At 35.2% G+C, this 14,912-nt stretch overlaps 1 protein-coding gene across 3 annotated transcripts in view; it reads right to left on the reverse strand.

Moving 5' to 3' along the window:
• Positions 1 to 14,912, reverse strand: part of PCGF5 (polycomb group ring finger 5) — a 63,859-nt gene that overhangs the window by 21,357 nt on the left and 27,590 nt on the right. For all 3 annotated transcript variants that reach the window (XM_082765334.1, XM_082765335.1, XM_082765333.1), the window contains exons 3-5: positions 6,394 to 6,490; positions 1,088 to 1,143; positions 906 to 965 (exon numbers count right to left, since the gene is read on the reverse strand). In XM_082765334.1, coding sequence (XP_082621460.1) covers positions 906 to 965; positions 1,088 to 1,143; positions 6,394 to 6,490 — 213 coding nt within the window. The remainder of the gene's footprint in view (positions 1 to 905; positions 966 to 1,087; positions 1,144 to 6,393; positions 6,491 to 14,912) is intronic.

Consider the following 14,912-nt stretch of genomic DNA (forward strand, 5'->3'; position numbering starts at 1 on the left):
ACAACATGTTGTAATAAACTAATATAACTTAAACTGTCCTGTACCTTTTCATTTAACTATATAACTGAGGTGAAGAACTCAGCCGCTTATAACAGATGCCAAACGCGACTGAACAAAACCAGTAAGAAAGAAAATGAAATATTCTGTAGTTGAAAAAAAGATATTACAAACAATGGAATGCAGAAAAGCATTGCAAGACATTCATGTGACAACAATCCTTCACTAAAAATAGTGGGTTTTGTGTTTTTTTTTTTTTTTTTTTTTTAAGCTTAGGAGAGCCTTTCAGAAATATTTAAAAAGCCCAAATCAAGTAGGGTATGTCATTAAACCCCAAAGCAAAATTAAAGGGGCCTAAAGACAGTTAGATATACACCTGACTCAGCAGCTCAATAATGAGCTCTCAAAGTTCATGGGTCAACTACAAAAAAAAAAAAAAAAAAAGAAAAAAGAATCTATATAAAACAATTGTTTAGCATATGTGGAACACTGTTTTAGTACTTGTCATAAATAATTCTTGACAGCCTCCTACTTCACAGCTGGTCAAACTTAGTAACAGAAAATAACCTGTAAAAAAGACTAAAGTTATTCTACACTGCATGTATTATTAGGAAAATGAAGAATTCAAATGGAAAATTGCATGAATGATGACTGTGAGAGCTTAAGGAAATGCAAAAATAATGGTAAAACAGCTAGAGTTTGTAAAACAACTGGTTAAAAGGTAAGCAGCAGTAAATGAAGGCCCAAATTATATTTACATAGATTTTTTAAGAGTTTGTGTCATCTTTGAATTCAGTAAAAACAATGTACGTGCACTAACATTTGAAGAATCAGGGCTCCGTGAGGAGCTGAAATGTTACCTAGAATGAGGTACCATTTAGGGAGGAAGAAACAAAACAAAACATCACCTTGTCCATTTTCTTGAGGTTTGTTTTTCTTCCAAAATTCAATTTCTCGCTGCAGTTCCTCTAGTTAACATCAAAGAACAGTAATATGAATTTTAAAATCAGTACTACAGGCTTATCATTAGAAATAGTCATATTCCCTCCATCCACCCAAACCAGTACCCAAAACCAAATTAGAAACTTACGCTCTCGAAGTCCAGGCACCAGCTTAAATATAATTTCCTCCAAGGTGTTATCCAGCCTTTCAAAGGGAAAAAAAACATTTCATATTAACTAGAAACTAGCATTTTACATATTGACTTTAAAAAACAAATACTTGTGAATAATAAAATGAATTGTGTGTTTCTGGTAAATAATGTATCATGGAAAATGTAGTTGATTTTAGCTTGAGAGAAAAAAACATGTAGTAAAGCTTATTTCAACTACCTCCTGAATGGATTTCTTCTAGAAATTACCATGAAGTTTACACTGTAAAGTGTTTCTATGTAACAGAAGTTAAAAACAAACTGCAAAGAAAATTTAGAAAAGTGATACTGAATCTTAAGGCCCAGGTCATGAGTAATAAGCATGAAAATGATACACTCCATTATCATACTGATTTTAAGAGTTCAAGTCCTTTCTAATACATCTGAGGAAAAACTGAACCTGTTCCCTACTCATTACAACATTGACAAACCTATGTGGGCAGTATAAAGAAGACCATACAGCATCCATGCTACTCCGGCTAGACAGTTCGCAGTACCCAAGTTAATTCACCATAAATAGTTCTATTTATATCTGCCATGAGTTTGTCTAGCAGGCAACAAGACACAGCATAGGCATGTATTCCGATACCCTGATCTGATATGATCTATTATGCTCTATAGTGTCAAAAATAGCTATGACAGTCCCTTCCAGAGTTCACAGTGCATTTACATTTGTTGTTGATGCTAAAATATTTGTCTTCCCATTCTCGAGATTTACTTGTCTCCTATCCATTTAGTATATCATTTGCTTTTACACTCCATCTCACTTATCCTTCAGTTTCCTGTCTCTCATTATTTCGTTTTTCTTCTTTGCTCTCTACATCTTCTCTTACGAATAGTAACTCACTGTCCACAGTTTAACAAAGACCCACAACAAAACCAAGTAATACAGCCAGAGAAATTCAGTACCTTCAAATTAATCCTGAAACTACAATATAATAATCACCTTTGCTATATTTTAAATTGCCTTAATTCACCTTCTCAATTATGATACATATCTATCTCAACATACACATACGATATAAAGTTCTATTTGTACGTGTATGTGCTGTTAACAATACATTATAGGCCTGTTATAAAATACTATTCACTATCTCTTTTTCACTAGTGGTAGCAGAGTAGGAAGATAGGATGATTTTACTGTTGAGGAATGCTGGATAAAATTTTAATAGATAGTAAGCCACGTGTTATACTAAATACAGCAGCATTCCAAGTTCTCTTCTTAAAATAATTTGTGTTTGTAATTAAAAGTTTACAAACAGACACATTAACCAATCAGCTTGTTTTGAGACCAATTTTCTATGTCATTTCATGGAGACAGTCATAAAATAAGAATACTTATATTTAAACTACCACCATGATCCATTTTTAAATTGTTTCTCTTATAAAGACAAAAACAAACAAACAAAATTTCAGCAAGTGAAATACACTGCCCCAAAAGCAAAGAAGCATAGAGACCACTTTCTCATGGATGAGAAAGAAAACAAATTCATGGGAGATCAAAACACTGACTGTCCAATATATGAACCTACAGGTCTATCTTTCCAAATGGCATACTCACTCTTGCCTCTCAATATCTAATGCAACTAGATGGTACTACTTTCTGTGAAGTTCCTACAGGGGACCATTGGGAACTTGTCCCAGAAACTGAAAATATACTATGACTTAGAAACAATTCCACTTTGCAAGAAAGCTTCAATCTTCATAACTTACGCATTAAGAGAAAAGAAATTAGGACTTCAAGAGAGAACCTCACTACCTTCAATCAAAAATCCTGCCAACCATTCCTAAGGATGGTATATACATACTGTCTTTTCTACATTAATTTCTGAGAATTTCCCCTTTGCACTTTTAACTGGTCTTCAATGGCCCAAAAGCAAAGTAGCAAGAAAAGATGTATGCTTAGTAAATTTATGATGCACAAAACTTAAGTGCACAACTTTACTCAATGGTCTTCTTTTCCTTAAATGAGTGAACAGAAGGAACTACTACTACCTTATATATACTATTTAAAGCAAAATACCCCAGTAGATACAGAGGGAAAAAAAGTGGAAGAAAATAATACCTACTCAATCTTTGAGTACAGGAAATCTAAGCTTAAACTATAGTGATGAATTTAGAAAATGAAGGGACAAATTTAGGAAACTGTAAAAATATTGTCGATTTCAGGTACATCCAATAGTGCTCCTACCCTCCAAGCCTATGACAACTCTAAGAAATTTGTATTTCTGTGACTTGCAACAAATCCATTCCAAAATGAAACTACTTGAGATAGCTCTGAAGTTGGTCTCAGCTGTTTACTATGACACTTCCTGTTAAAGCTGAACCAAAAACATTTATATTTTAGACACCTCTTTGCACCCCCACATCTTCCAACTATCAAAACAGAATGCATGGAAATAACCACCAAGCAATTATGACAGCTTTGTGTATTTTTTTCCCCTCTTCTATGATTTTGTATGACTTTTATGATCAAAGCAACTCTGTTAATTGCTAATCATCTGAAATGAAGCAAATGAAGACTGTTACTCAGGAAAGCCTGCATTCAGAGAAGCGTGCTAAGAAGCGTGCTTTCGTGGTATAACCAACAAAATTTCTACTGAATATTGATAATAAATAATTGTACAAAATTAGAAAAGAGAATTCCAGAATTTAACACTCTTTGCGAATTTTCATTTTAGAGCTCAATGTTGAATTTCAGACTTATGCTTATAGTTTCAACAGACCTTAAGTACTGCTAACTGAAGGATGTATCTAAAAAACTCAAACAGCTGTGAAGTTACTCAGAATCGAGTTTATAAAGTTTATCTGAAACATCTCAGCTAAAAACACTATTTAGAGTGTACAGTGCCATTTCTTGAAAACATACTGCACTCTTGAGCAGTGATGGGGCTGATCTCTCTAAAGAGAGAGTATAATACATGTATGAAGTTGTTCAGGCAACTTCCAGAAAAGATAATTCCATTACATTGCTCATGTGCTCTTCCAATAGTTTGTTTAGCAAATGGTTAAAACTGTTTTCTGAAGTAAAACCAGCAAACTACTAGTTATATGCAGTTTGTCGACAAATAAACCCCATTACTCTAAAAGGAGTTTCAGGAAATAATTGCAGAGAAAATAGGTCTTCCCACATTTCTGGCTTGTGATCTTAACTTTTCTCACCCTTCGAGCATTTCCTGCTTCAAGCATGTTATTATTTTACTAAACATCTACTAGACATTTCAGAAAACGCCCCTTTTCAGCTCCTCTGAAATAGTCCTGTCACAATAAAAGACATATTTCTAAAATGCTTTTGTTTTCAGACTATTAGCAGTCTTCTGTACTGTGTAACAGCATCTCCTGTTATGGCAGACACAGTGCATCAGATGCTGACAGGAGATCAAAAAAAATACTCATGGTAAATATCTACATAAACCCTTTTAACCCTACAGTCCAAAAACATTTGGATGACAAAGACTTAATGGCACCACTTAGAGTTGCTGAATTTAATCTTTCTCACCTACCCTCTTAGAACCTAAGTGAAGCATGCATATCTGGGAATGTGCACACACATATCCATCATAAAAATCAAAGCAAATACGACAAATTATAGCAAACACAAGGAAATTAGGAAATAATACCACCTCTAGCAAACCACAGATGTAAATACTTTAGCGTTGACTCAGGAATATTTCTTCCTAAATTCACAACAGTATTACATGCTAAATGAAAAATGGTACCCCCTTTTTTTTTTTTTTTTTTTAAACAACAACAACTTTTACACTTGTACAGAAGACAAAAGGTAGCTGTGACAAGGAGGCAATGCTTCCTTAGGGCCAATCACTAACATTAAATTATGGTTTTAAGCATTGGCATAAGCCACTCAGGATAGCCTTGCCTGGGTAGCAGCTGATTAATTTTACTCATTTTCACTGCACACACAGCGACCAAGAAACATCTAGTTTCCTTTTTACTGCTTTGGTTTCTCCAGATTCCTCTGAAGATCCAGCTCATCACTGATTCAAATTCTTTTCCAGCTAAAATAAGCCAGTTTCCATTAAAAATAAACAAATAGTCAGTTCTCACAAGCATGATTGGGCTGTTGCTCACTCTCCCAATGTTTGGACAATTAAGTTTGTTATCTGAATATCTGGAAGATCAAGTATGGAACACCTCTCCTAAAATTGCTTGGATCAGATTAGGTGACACAGACATATATGGAAGGAGCAAACTATACAGTGTAAGAAAGTTGAGCCTGTAAAACATTCTAAAAAGCAAACTGAAGAAAAACAGATGAGGAGAGTACAATGGATCCTTTGACAGAAATGAGAAATACTTATTAGTGTGTTGCTTTAGCAAGCATGTGTTCCGTAATGAATACATTAAACAGTGCTTCTTTTCTTTAGCTAATTTTCACCCAAAGAATTTCTCTTCAGAAGTCCTTCACCTCCAACAGACTCCCAACACGTATACTACAGAAAGCAAGTAAATTAGTAGATCTTGGGGAAGGTGGGAAGTGATAAGGATGGGGGAAGCACTTCATCATTCTAGGAAAACTTGAAATTCTACTATTGATGACATTTCTTGATTTCTCTGTACTATACTTGTAGGACGGCAATCACTTTGTTTCAACATAACATCACCAGAAGAGAATGCAGAATTACAAGAAAAAAAGTTGTCTGAACAAAGATGTGTATGTTATTGTGATATTAAAAATACAATCTCCCAATGACAATTTCAGTGTCAAAAACTTTCACAACTCTCTTTTGGTTAATCTGACAGCATTGTCAATTCAGATTGGTAAACCAACCCTTTGGAAAACATTCAGTTATTTGCACGATCCTTTTTCTACATTGCTTTGCTCTAAGAAGGAAAAGGTTGCATGCAGTTTGGAATCCCCTAAATCTAGGGTAGGAGGAAAGGAAAAAAGGACTATTGAATTTCTGTTCATATAAAGCGTAAAAGGTTCTTGGTTCATTTATTTGTTTAATAGAGGTTTTAAAACATTTAATTTCATTTGTACAATATAATCAAGCCTTACTGTGACTTTCCCTCGTCTTTCCCCCTTGTATTATACGTGAAAAATCCCAATTTATAATTTGTTGAGAGATGAAAAATTGACGGAAGCTGTGGTCAAGCACAGTCAACACATACATTTTACTATCAGGCAAAAAATTGAATTCCGTTTCAGGATAAGGACATTAAAAGTTGTTGGTTTTGTTTGTTTGTCCTTCCATTTCAGCAAATGTTGTGCAATGTCACCTTACCTTAACATTTCTAGTGGATTGGTCTCATGCACTTGGTTGCCACACCTGGGACAGTCATTGCTGTCTTCAAAGTGCTGAACAATGCAAGTCTTACAAACTGAGGGACAAAAAAGGAAAAAAAGTAAGAAAAAATAAGTTCTAAGTAACACTGATTGAACACAATATAGTGATGCCAGCTAACTACTTAATACATCAAAATTTAAAGAGTATTATTTCAAAGCAAATAACTGCAATGTACCTTATCCGCTTATTGTTCCTCAAAGCCATAGCTAGTTCTGCTCTGCCGAGATACCAAGTCCAGCAGAGCAGCTTAGACAAGCATTGCTTTAGAGTATGTGGTGTTTTTACAACTTACAATTGATATAGCGTGGTAAAATGCAAAAAAACATGCCATGCAGCACATGTATACAAAGAATAGGTTCTGAGATAGCCCATTCTGTGGCGTAGTAGTCCAGCAGGAGCCAATCATCACTTCAGATGATCTGAAAATGATTCGCTTGCATTGTTTTCTTTCCAACAGAATTGTTGGCAACTGAAAATACTGTTGTAAATACTGCTTTTAAGAGAAAAGATCATAGAAATTGTACACAGGTTCAAAGTAGCTATGCTTCCCTTTTGACTTATGGCCTTCAAAAGCAGTGACAGAAATTACAGTAAACCTTTAATACTTGAACCTTACCATGAAAAATCAGGATCATGACCACTGCAAGTCTAAATGAACCAAACCCAACAACAATCTGAATTTAAAACCCAATAAACTGAAACTAAACTAAAGAAGGTGCTACACCACTGTTGCTTCCAAATGATTAATTACAGACTTCAGATTTTACTGTTATTAATAAGAAAATGGAACATGACCTGACAAGAATAAATATACCTGCTATTATTACTGTGTTATAACATTCGGAATGGAGGTAAACTCAATCCCCTGTTTATTATTACTCTACCTAAACTGGAACAAGATCTCTTCAGTAAATGGACTAAGAAAAAAACAAATGGACTGCTGCAATTGCAGCGTGTTTTCTGATGAAACACTTATTTCTTTCGTCAATTACTTAAAGAACTAAAATCACCTCTAAAGCAAACTAGTAAATCTTAATTATTTGAAAATCTTTAAGGACAATCTTGGTGCTTTTTAAAAAACAAACAAACAACAACAACAAAAAAAACACCAGCAACAAACATCTAACAAGCTAGGTCTGCACTTACCTTTACCTTAGAATGCCCAGAAGAGTTATTACACTTCAGCTGACTCTGGTAATACACACAGGTATTAAACCTCTGTGTAGGTGTTTTTGTTTGTTTGTTTGATTGTTTTCCCCCTCAAACTGGTTTAAAACACTGACTGAAGGACATCAGCTTCATAGATTTGGTTGCAACTGCAATGAACTTTATCCTTTAAGTCCGACAGGCAGAGCTCTGACCAGCTCTTGGCACTCTCCCCATGCTAAATGGCTCTAGCAGTGCTGGATGCATGACAAATTGCTGATGATCTGGCAAAATGAGTTCAGAAAGCCCAGAAGTCCTGCCAAACAAGTCCAGTAAGTGAGGCACAATGTTGTCCTCTACACACGGGGTCCCCAGAACAAAGCTGAGAACTGTGATGTTATGAGAGCACAGTTCAACCCTCCGGACACAAGTATGTTTTTTCTTAAACTCGAGGTGTGAGGTATTTAGCACTGGCATACAGATACAAGAACCTGTAATCACAGAACTCTTCTTATATCACATAATTTTTATAATTTACTGCATTTACTGCATAAATTTACATTACTGCACCTAATTGATTTTTGCACATGCATTTCCTAACACTTCCCCAAGGTAAGAAATCTAGTGAAGATAAGTGAGCCTGAATCAGTGAGCCTGTGTTCTGTACCTACAAGACTTTTTCACTTTTCTATATTCTTTTTGTAACTAATGCTCCAAAACAAAACACAAAACACCTTGCTACTACACTATTTTCATATGAAGATTTTAAAATCAGGTCCCTTAGACTTTAAGTGGTCAATACACTTACATGTAGAATACATGCAGAGTACTAAGAGTTTCATCACCCAAACAGAAGTATCCCTGCCAGTCCAACAGAGCACTTAAGGACATGCTTAAATTAAAGCACAAGTCCCAATAACTTTTAGACCATATATTTTATACAAAGAGATTTGTAAAAAAAATTTTTGTTAACATGACTGAGAGGAACAGATGCTGAGGAACAAATAGAAGCCCTACCAGAGTCCTCACATGAATTACTTGCAAACAGCCAACAACAGCATTTGAGTATTTATAATGTACAGAGACAGATTTTCATTAGCTGGCCAAACAACATTATTTAATACCCTCTAAAAATATTCCTGCTTATCTTCAAACATTAATTACTGTACCTTTACTTTTTAGATACTATGAATAGTCCTGAAGACTACCCTCCCTCCTCCTCCTCCTCCCCCCCCCCCCCAAACGGCTCAAGAACATGCCACGTCATTTGAATAGAAAAAAACAACAGTCAGTATGGCTGATTAATATGAAATTTTGACACACTGCTCATGAGAAAGCTAGGGTGAAGTGAGCTTTTCTTTCTGAAACAGGCAGTCCAAGTATTGAGTGATTCATTTATCTTGCTCTTCTTGAGCAAAGAAAAACAAGGTAACCAAAAAAAAGGTCCTACTCTGAGCACAATAGGAAAATCAAAAGAGAAGACAATGTGGCAGAAAACCATGATGGAGAAGGCTCTTTAGTTTATACTATAATATACTATGTATCCCTGTTTAAAAAAAAATAAAAAAGGAAAGGAAACAGAAGACCGTGTAGAAACATTTATTTTTTGCAAGACTTTTTATTGAAGATAGTCTAGAAAAGGAAATATTGCCATGAATGACAGTAATTCACTGAAGAAAATTAGATCTATCCCATTCATTAACAAAGGAGGTGCTTCCTACTTCATAACAAAAAAAAAAAAATCAGGACATTTTTGGGGGCACAACTATTCTGTGTAATTGAGGTAAAGAACACCAAAGCAATTAAGTGTAGAGATATCAGGACTAGGTAATATAAATCAAACGTATAAAAAATAATTTATTAAGCCTGAAGTCAAAAGATAGCATAAGTCTGAAACAAAAGTTGTACAACAAACACTTTGTAGACAACTTGAGTGAGAATCTAAATAACCATATTTTGCCCAAGCTTCACAGGAATCTGTGAAACATGCTGCTGTCAACCAAGCTCTTGAAGCGCAGCATCTGGTATCTCATAATCTTGGTATCTACACCATGCTGAAGATGGAGATGATACTCTACCTTTGTCAGGAGAAACTGTACCGATTACTGGCACATGATGACAACACTGATGAGAACTACAAGGCTAAGAATTGCTTGTTATCTTGGAAATGCCATTAATTGGAGATTCTCAATTTAAAAATATGTGGAGGGAAAAAAAGCTGAGAAGCTAGTATGATGACTAAATCATTAAGTCTAACATAGTCACAAATAATGGCCATATGGAAATTCAGCTGAAAGTTGCTGTGGTAAGTAACATAAGAGTTTGGTTTATCGTAGACCTTATCTGACTTGCCTTCACAAAACTGAGCTTAGGGATAAATCCGTTTCAGTAAAGAACAGCAAGTGAAATGGAATTCCTCTTGTGTTAACTCTTATAATAAAGTGGTTGGTCTTTAATTTATTATTTTTTTTGTAAGCCTCCTTTTTGGTAGGATCAGCAGTGTCTCTATGTTTTCAGTTTTTCTTACCTGATGCCAATTTTCAGTAACTGATAAAGAACAATAAATTTGGAAGAAATGTTACAAACATAGTTGGCATTGGTCAATATTGATATTGGAACCGATAGGCCCTAAGTCTATCTTATTCGGAAAATCTATTGAAATAGAAACTCTAAAAAGTATATCACAAAAAGTTTTTCAAAATGATTACCATTGGCTTGGTATCAATACAATAGTGGTTTTTTGTTTGTATGTTTGTTTGTTTTTCTTTTTCTTTCTTTTTTTTTTTTTTCTTTTTTTCCTGTAATCAGTTAGTGCTAGCCTCCTTCAGAAAACATTTCCCTGTGTTTCAAGAAAGGTGTGTCTGAAATTCTTTGAGGAGAATTTAATTCCCTCTGCTTGCTCTTGGGATCTTGGCTCCATTCATGATAGAGACGTTCCTGAAGTCTATGATGAGATGACAGTGATCCTTTGAAAAGGACACATTGATCCAACTTGCAAAGATATTTTACACATGGCTTTGCATTTGTTTTCCAAACTAACAGAACTTGTATGAACCATGACTTCCATTTACACCCAGAAGGAATTTGAAATCATTATTGTTCTGAAGAACTCTATGCCACAGGATGATAGATAACTAATACGTTTACTTAAAGTAAGGTGATTGACTACCTAAACCTCCCAAATACTGAACACTGCTAACCAATAAAGCCCACTAAAATCCAAACTGACATAACTTAAAGAGCTATTTATAAGACAAACTAATCTATGGAAAAGAACTGAATTCCTCAATCTGAATATATTTATGTGCTCTCTTTATACCTTTTTTTCAGAGAAGTTGGCAGCCTTAAAAGCCATGGTGGTTCAAGAAAGATACTAATGATTAATGAAGAACTCAATCTTCAGTGTAAGTAGATCTTGGAGCAGAATACATACAGACAAAACATGATAAAGAATTATGAATCGTAAGCCAGCCCTGTATGGATGTATTCCCTATGCCAACTAAGATAAAGATCTGGACCAAGTATTTGTACAGCCAACACAAAACATGAGGTCATCTTATATGAGGAAAAACCTTGAATTTGTAAATCAATACTGTAGCAATCAAAAACAACTTTTGTTTTTTCCCTCACTTAAAGTTATGCTGCTATGCTGACTTGCCTGACAAAAGCTAAATGTGATTTACTGATAGCAATGTAGTCAAAAATACACATAAATTCTAGTACTCAAGAATAATGAACTGATATGTGATACTCTTAGTAGGAGGAAGATAATCAACCAGTATTTTTAGATATGATAGGTATAATCTTTCTCTTCTCAATATGATACACTGAACATTTTTCAAAGCCTGTCACTTTGAAGTTTCAGAGAATGCAATGAAGTCTAAGCGTTGGGTGAAAAGGGTAGGGAAAAAAGGCAATCCTTAAACAAAATTAAATGACATATATATTTAATTTACCACTTCAGGAAAAAAAAAAATCTTTAATACTTCTGGTACAGATTAACAAAAGGTGTACAGTTTGTAGAATCTTGAGGTATGTGCTGCACATACCAGTGAAATGAGGACACGTATTTCCTGGTTGTACTATGACACATCAGATGAGCCATAATAAAAGTTAAACTCACGTAAGATGATTTACTACAATTGATAAAAGTGTTTGTGTGACATATGCTAATTGGCTGGCAACCATAGCATACTACACAATGCTGCTTTTTCCAATACAGCAATATCTGGTTCACGCATTCTTTTAGATCCTTGTACTTAGCTAAAATTTACAGATACAAGTATCAGGACTGTGCTGTATGCCATCTTACACAAACAAGAAAGTACATATCTTGTGCATCTCTAGATACATATTGTTCGATAAGAAGAGGATATTTTTAAAATGCCAATTGCCAAAGTACCAAAATAAAATTTCAAACTGCATTTTTCTTCAAAATATTCTAAAAGAGAAAGTTTAATTAGTTAGTTGTGGGATAATTTTTTTTGTCAGAACTCATCCTTTGAATTCTTCTAATGACCTCCTCTCCCCAAATTAATCACTCCTTCAGGCAGGGAGTAAAGGAGAAAAACAGGATATGCACAGCTGGAGCATATAGCAAGATCTGAAAAACACTCAAGTTGCAAGATTACTGATTTTATACTGAAAATTTTATCTCTGGTTGCTTTCCTGAAGGGAGGGTATTTCTAAAGGTTCTAGACTGCACTGGTTGACACTTTCTCCTCTAGCTGCTAGAGGAGCCAGGTAGAAAAGTAATGCAACACTTCATCTGCTCTTCATGAATAGTGAAAAACTGATGATGAATACAGCAACAGGTGGCAGTTTGCCTCATGCTGACAACAAGATGACTGAATTCAGGATTTTGAGGAAGGCTATAAAATTGAAAAACAGAGTTAAGATTCTTAACTTCAGGAGATGTTTCAGAACTTCAGCGTCTTTAAGCCACTGCTAGTCAGAATTCCCAAGGAGGCAGTCATTACAAAGAGAGGCACCCAGGAGGGCTGGCTGTTTTTTAAATAAAATTTATTCAGACATCAAGAGCTAACCACCCCATTGTACAGGGAATTATTGTCAGAACTGCCTAGTGCGCAAGAGCTGCTTGGTACACAAACTTCATAATTAGTACACAAAAAGAAAACATATGTGAAGTGGAAACAACAACGGGAAACAAAAGGATATAAAATCATTGTGTGGGTACTTAGAAAATTAAGAAGGCCAAAACCCAGCCAGAACTAAAACTAATGAGGGACTTGAGGGGTTTCTACAAGTAGGCTAGTAGCTGTATGAAGTTCAGAGAAAATGCGTGTCAGTTAAGGAATGAGGGACACAACTCAGGAATAGATTTGAAAGGTTTTGAGTTCCTCAGTGTCTTTTTCAGTCTCTCATCAGAGAAAGATGAGAAGGATGACTGGGGAAACTATAGCTAAATAGCCCCCCCTTACTCCCCAGAAAGATGGCAGAACATGTCGTGTCCCTTGAATCAATTTCCAACCATACAAGGGAGGAAAAGGCAATCAAGAATAGTCAACACAGGTTTACCAAAAGCAAATCATGGTCAAAGCTAATAGGTGATCTAAATAAGCCTATACTATGTGAATGGCATAGACACCATCTCTGCCTAGCAGTGGCAAATGGTATAACAGTCAATGGTTACAAGTTGTTGCTTGGTAGGACATTCAGTGCAGCACTGGAAGAGCTCTCCAATTTTCACAACTCAACTATTCAGAGCCATAGCTTGACCCAGTATAGTGCTGGCAACTGAACTGTCTCACACATGAGGTTGGCCTACACAACCTCTGGATGTCTCTTCCAACCAGCATCTCTATAGTTGTATAAACAGTCTGACATATTTTAGGGCAATAAAGAATGTTCCTGAGGAAAGTTTATTTTCTAATCTTTGTAAGTGCACACTATGCTAAACAATGAAGTGACTCAGGAGACAGATAATGGGACATACTCACTAGCTCACATCTAGCCTGCTTCAACCAGTAGCTCTTTAAAATCCTTGACAATTATGTAACAGGCTAGAAAAAAAAAGTCTCAGTACATATGGCAAAATCATCTGGTGAAAGTAGCAAAAAAGAAATGAAGCAGTGAATTTGTAGAATAATGCATTATTCTTACAGTACTTCAAGTGTTTCTTTTCCAAGAAACAGGAAAAAATTATACTACTGATGCCTACGTCACATTTAATCTTCCCAGTAAATAGTGGAGTTCAGTTGTCTGCCTAGCATTCACAAAAAAATCATCAGAAACATTGTTTATTAAAAAGGCACTGACTTCTAAGAGCAGAAATTCACCACTTAACATGTGATCAGCGAACCCAGATGTGAATTAACCACTAACTGATTTGGTTACTATTCATCACATTAGTTACTAAGATCACCAGAGAACATCTATGTCGATACAGGCTTGCCATCTTGTCCAGACTAATACATTGTATTCCCAGTATCCAAAGAGTTTATCCTCCTTCTTAAACTGTTAATATCTGCGGATTTTCATCACTCATGCACTGCTGTTTTGAATCACAGTAATCAGCAGTACAAGACAAAGCACCAAAGGACAGTTAAAATTGTTATTAATATGTGATAACTTTTTGGATATAACTGAAGAATAATGACTACACTTCAATATATATATGTGTATGTATATTTTTGCAAAGCCAAACTGTAAAAAAAGATTGCCAGAGTATCTTGAACTCTGCAACACACATATCACCTTTTTCTCTACAGACATAAGGCTTCCGTATCAACAAATTTCTTGTTTTTCCTTTTCATCATTGTAAACTTCATATTTTGGCAAGTAAGCTGCTTTAAAGAAACACCATCTTCTTTCTTGCATTTCTAGTTAACAACCCCAACACATGGCAGCTTTTGTGCAAGGAGACCTGTGCAGCTACATGGAAGCTCAGCAAGCTTCACTTGCACTGATTTGGCTACAGAGCTGGGGACTAGGCAGCAAGAGAACTGACTCAGGGAAGAGCTCAAAATCCACAAGTGAACAAAAGAAATAGATGCTGTTGAGAAAAAATGCTCCTCCTGCCATTATAGTTTTGCAATGGGAGTAGAAGTAAATAAACAAAAAATATATATAAACAGAAAGATTCCATAACAAAAACAAGTTTTGTTTTATTTTTAAAGTCTGAGTTGATTTCTGATGCAACTTTTTTGCCTCACCCTAATCTTTTAAAAGTTACTACTGTTCATTAAACTTCAACTATAAAAAGATTAACTAATGCTGAAACTATTCCACCTTCTTTAAAGGGAAAGATAATACAATAATAGCTAATATACTTCTCCCCATTTTATTTC

Source organism: Aythya marila, assembly GCF_965140915.1.
Source record: "Aythya marila genome assembly, chromosome: 7".
Classification (NCBI taxonomy): domain Eukaryota; kingdom Metazoa; phylum Chordata; class Aves; order Anseriformes; family Anatidae; genus Aythya; species Aythya marila.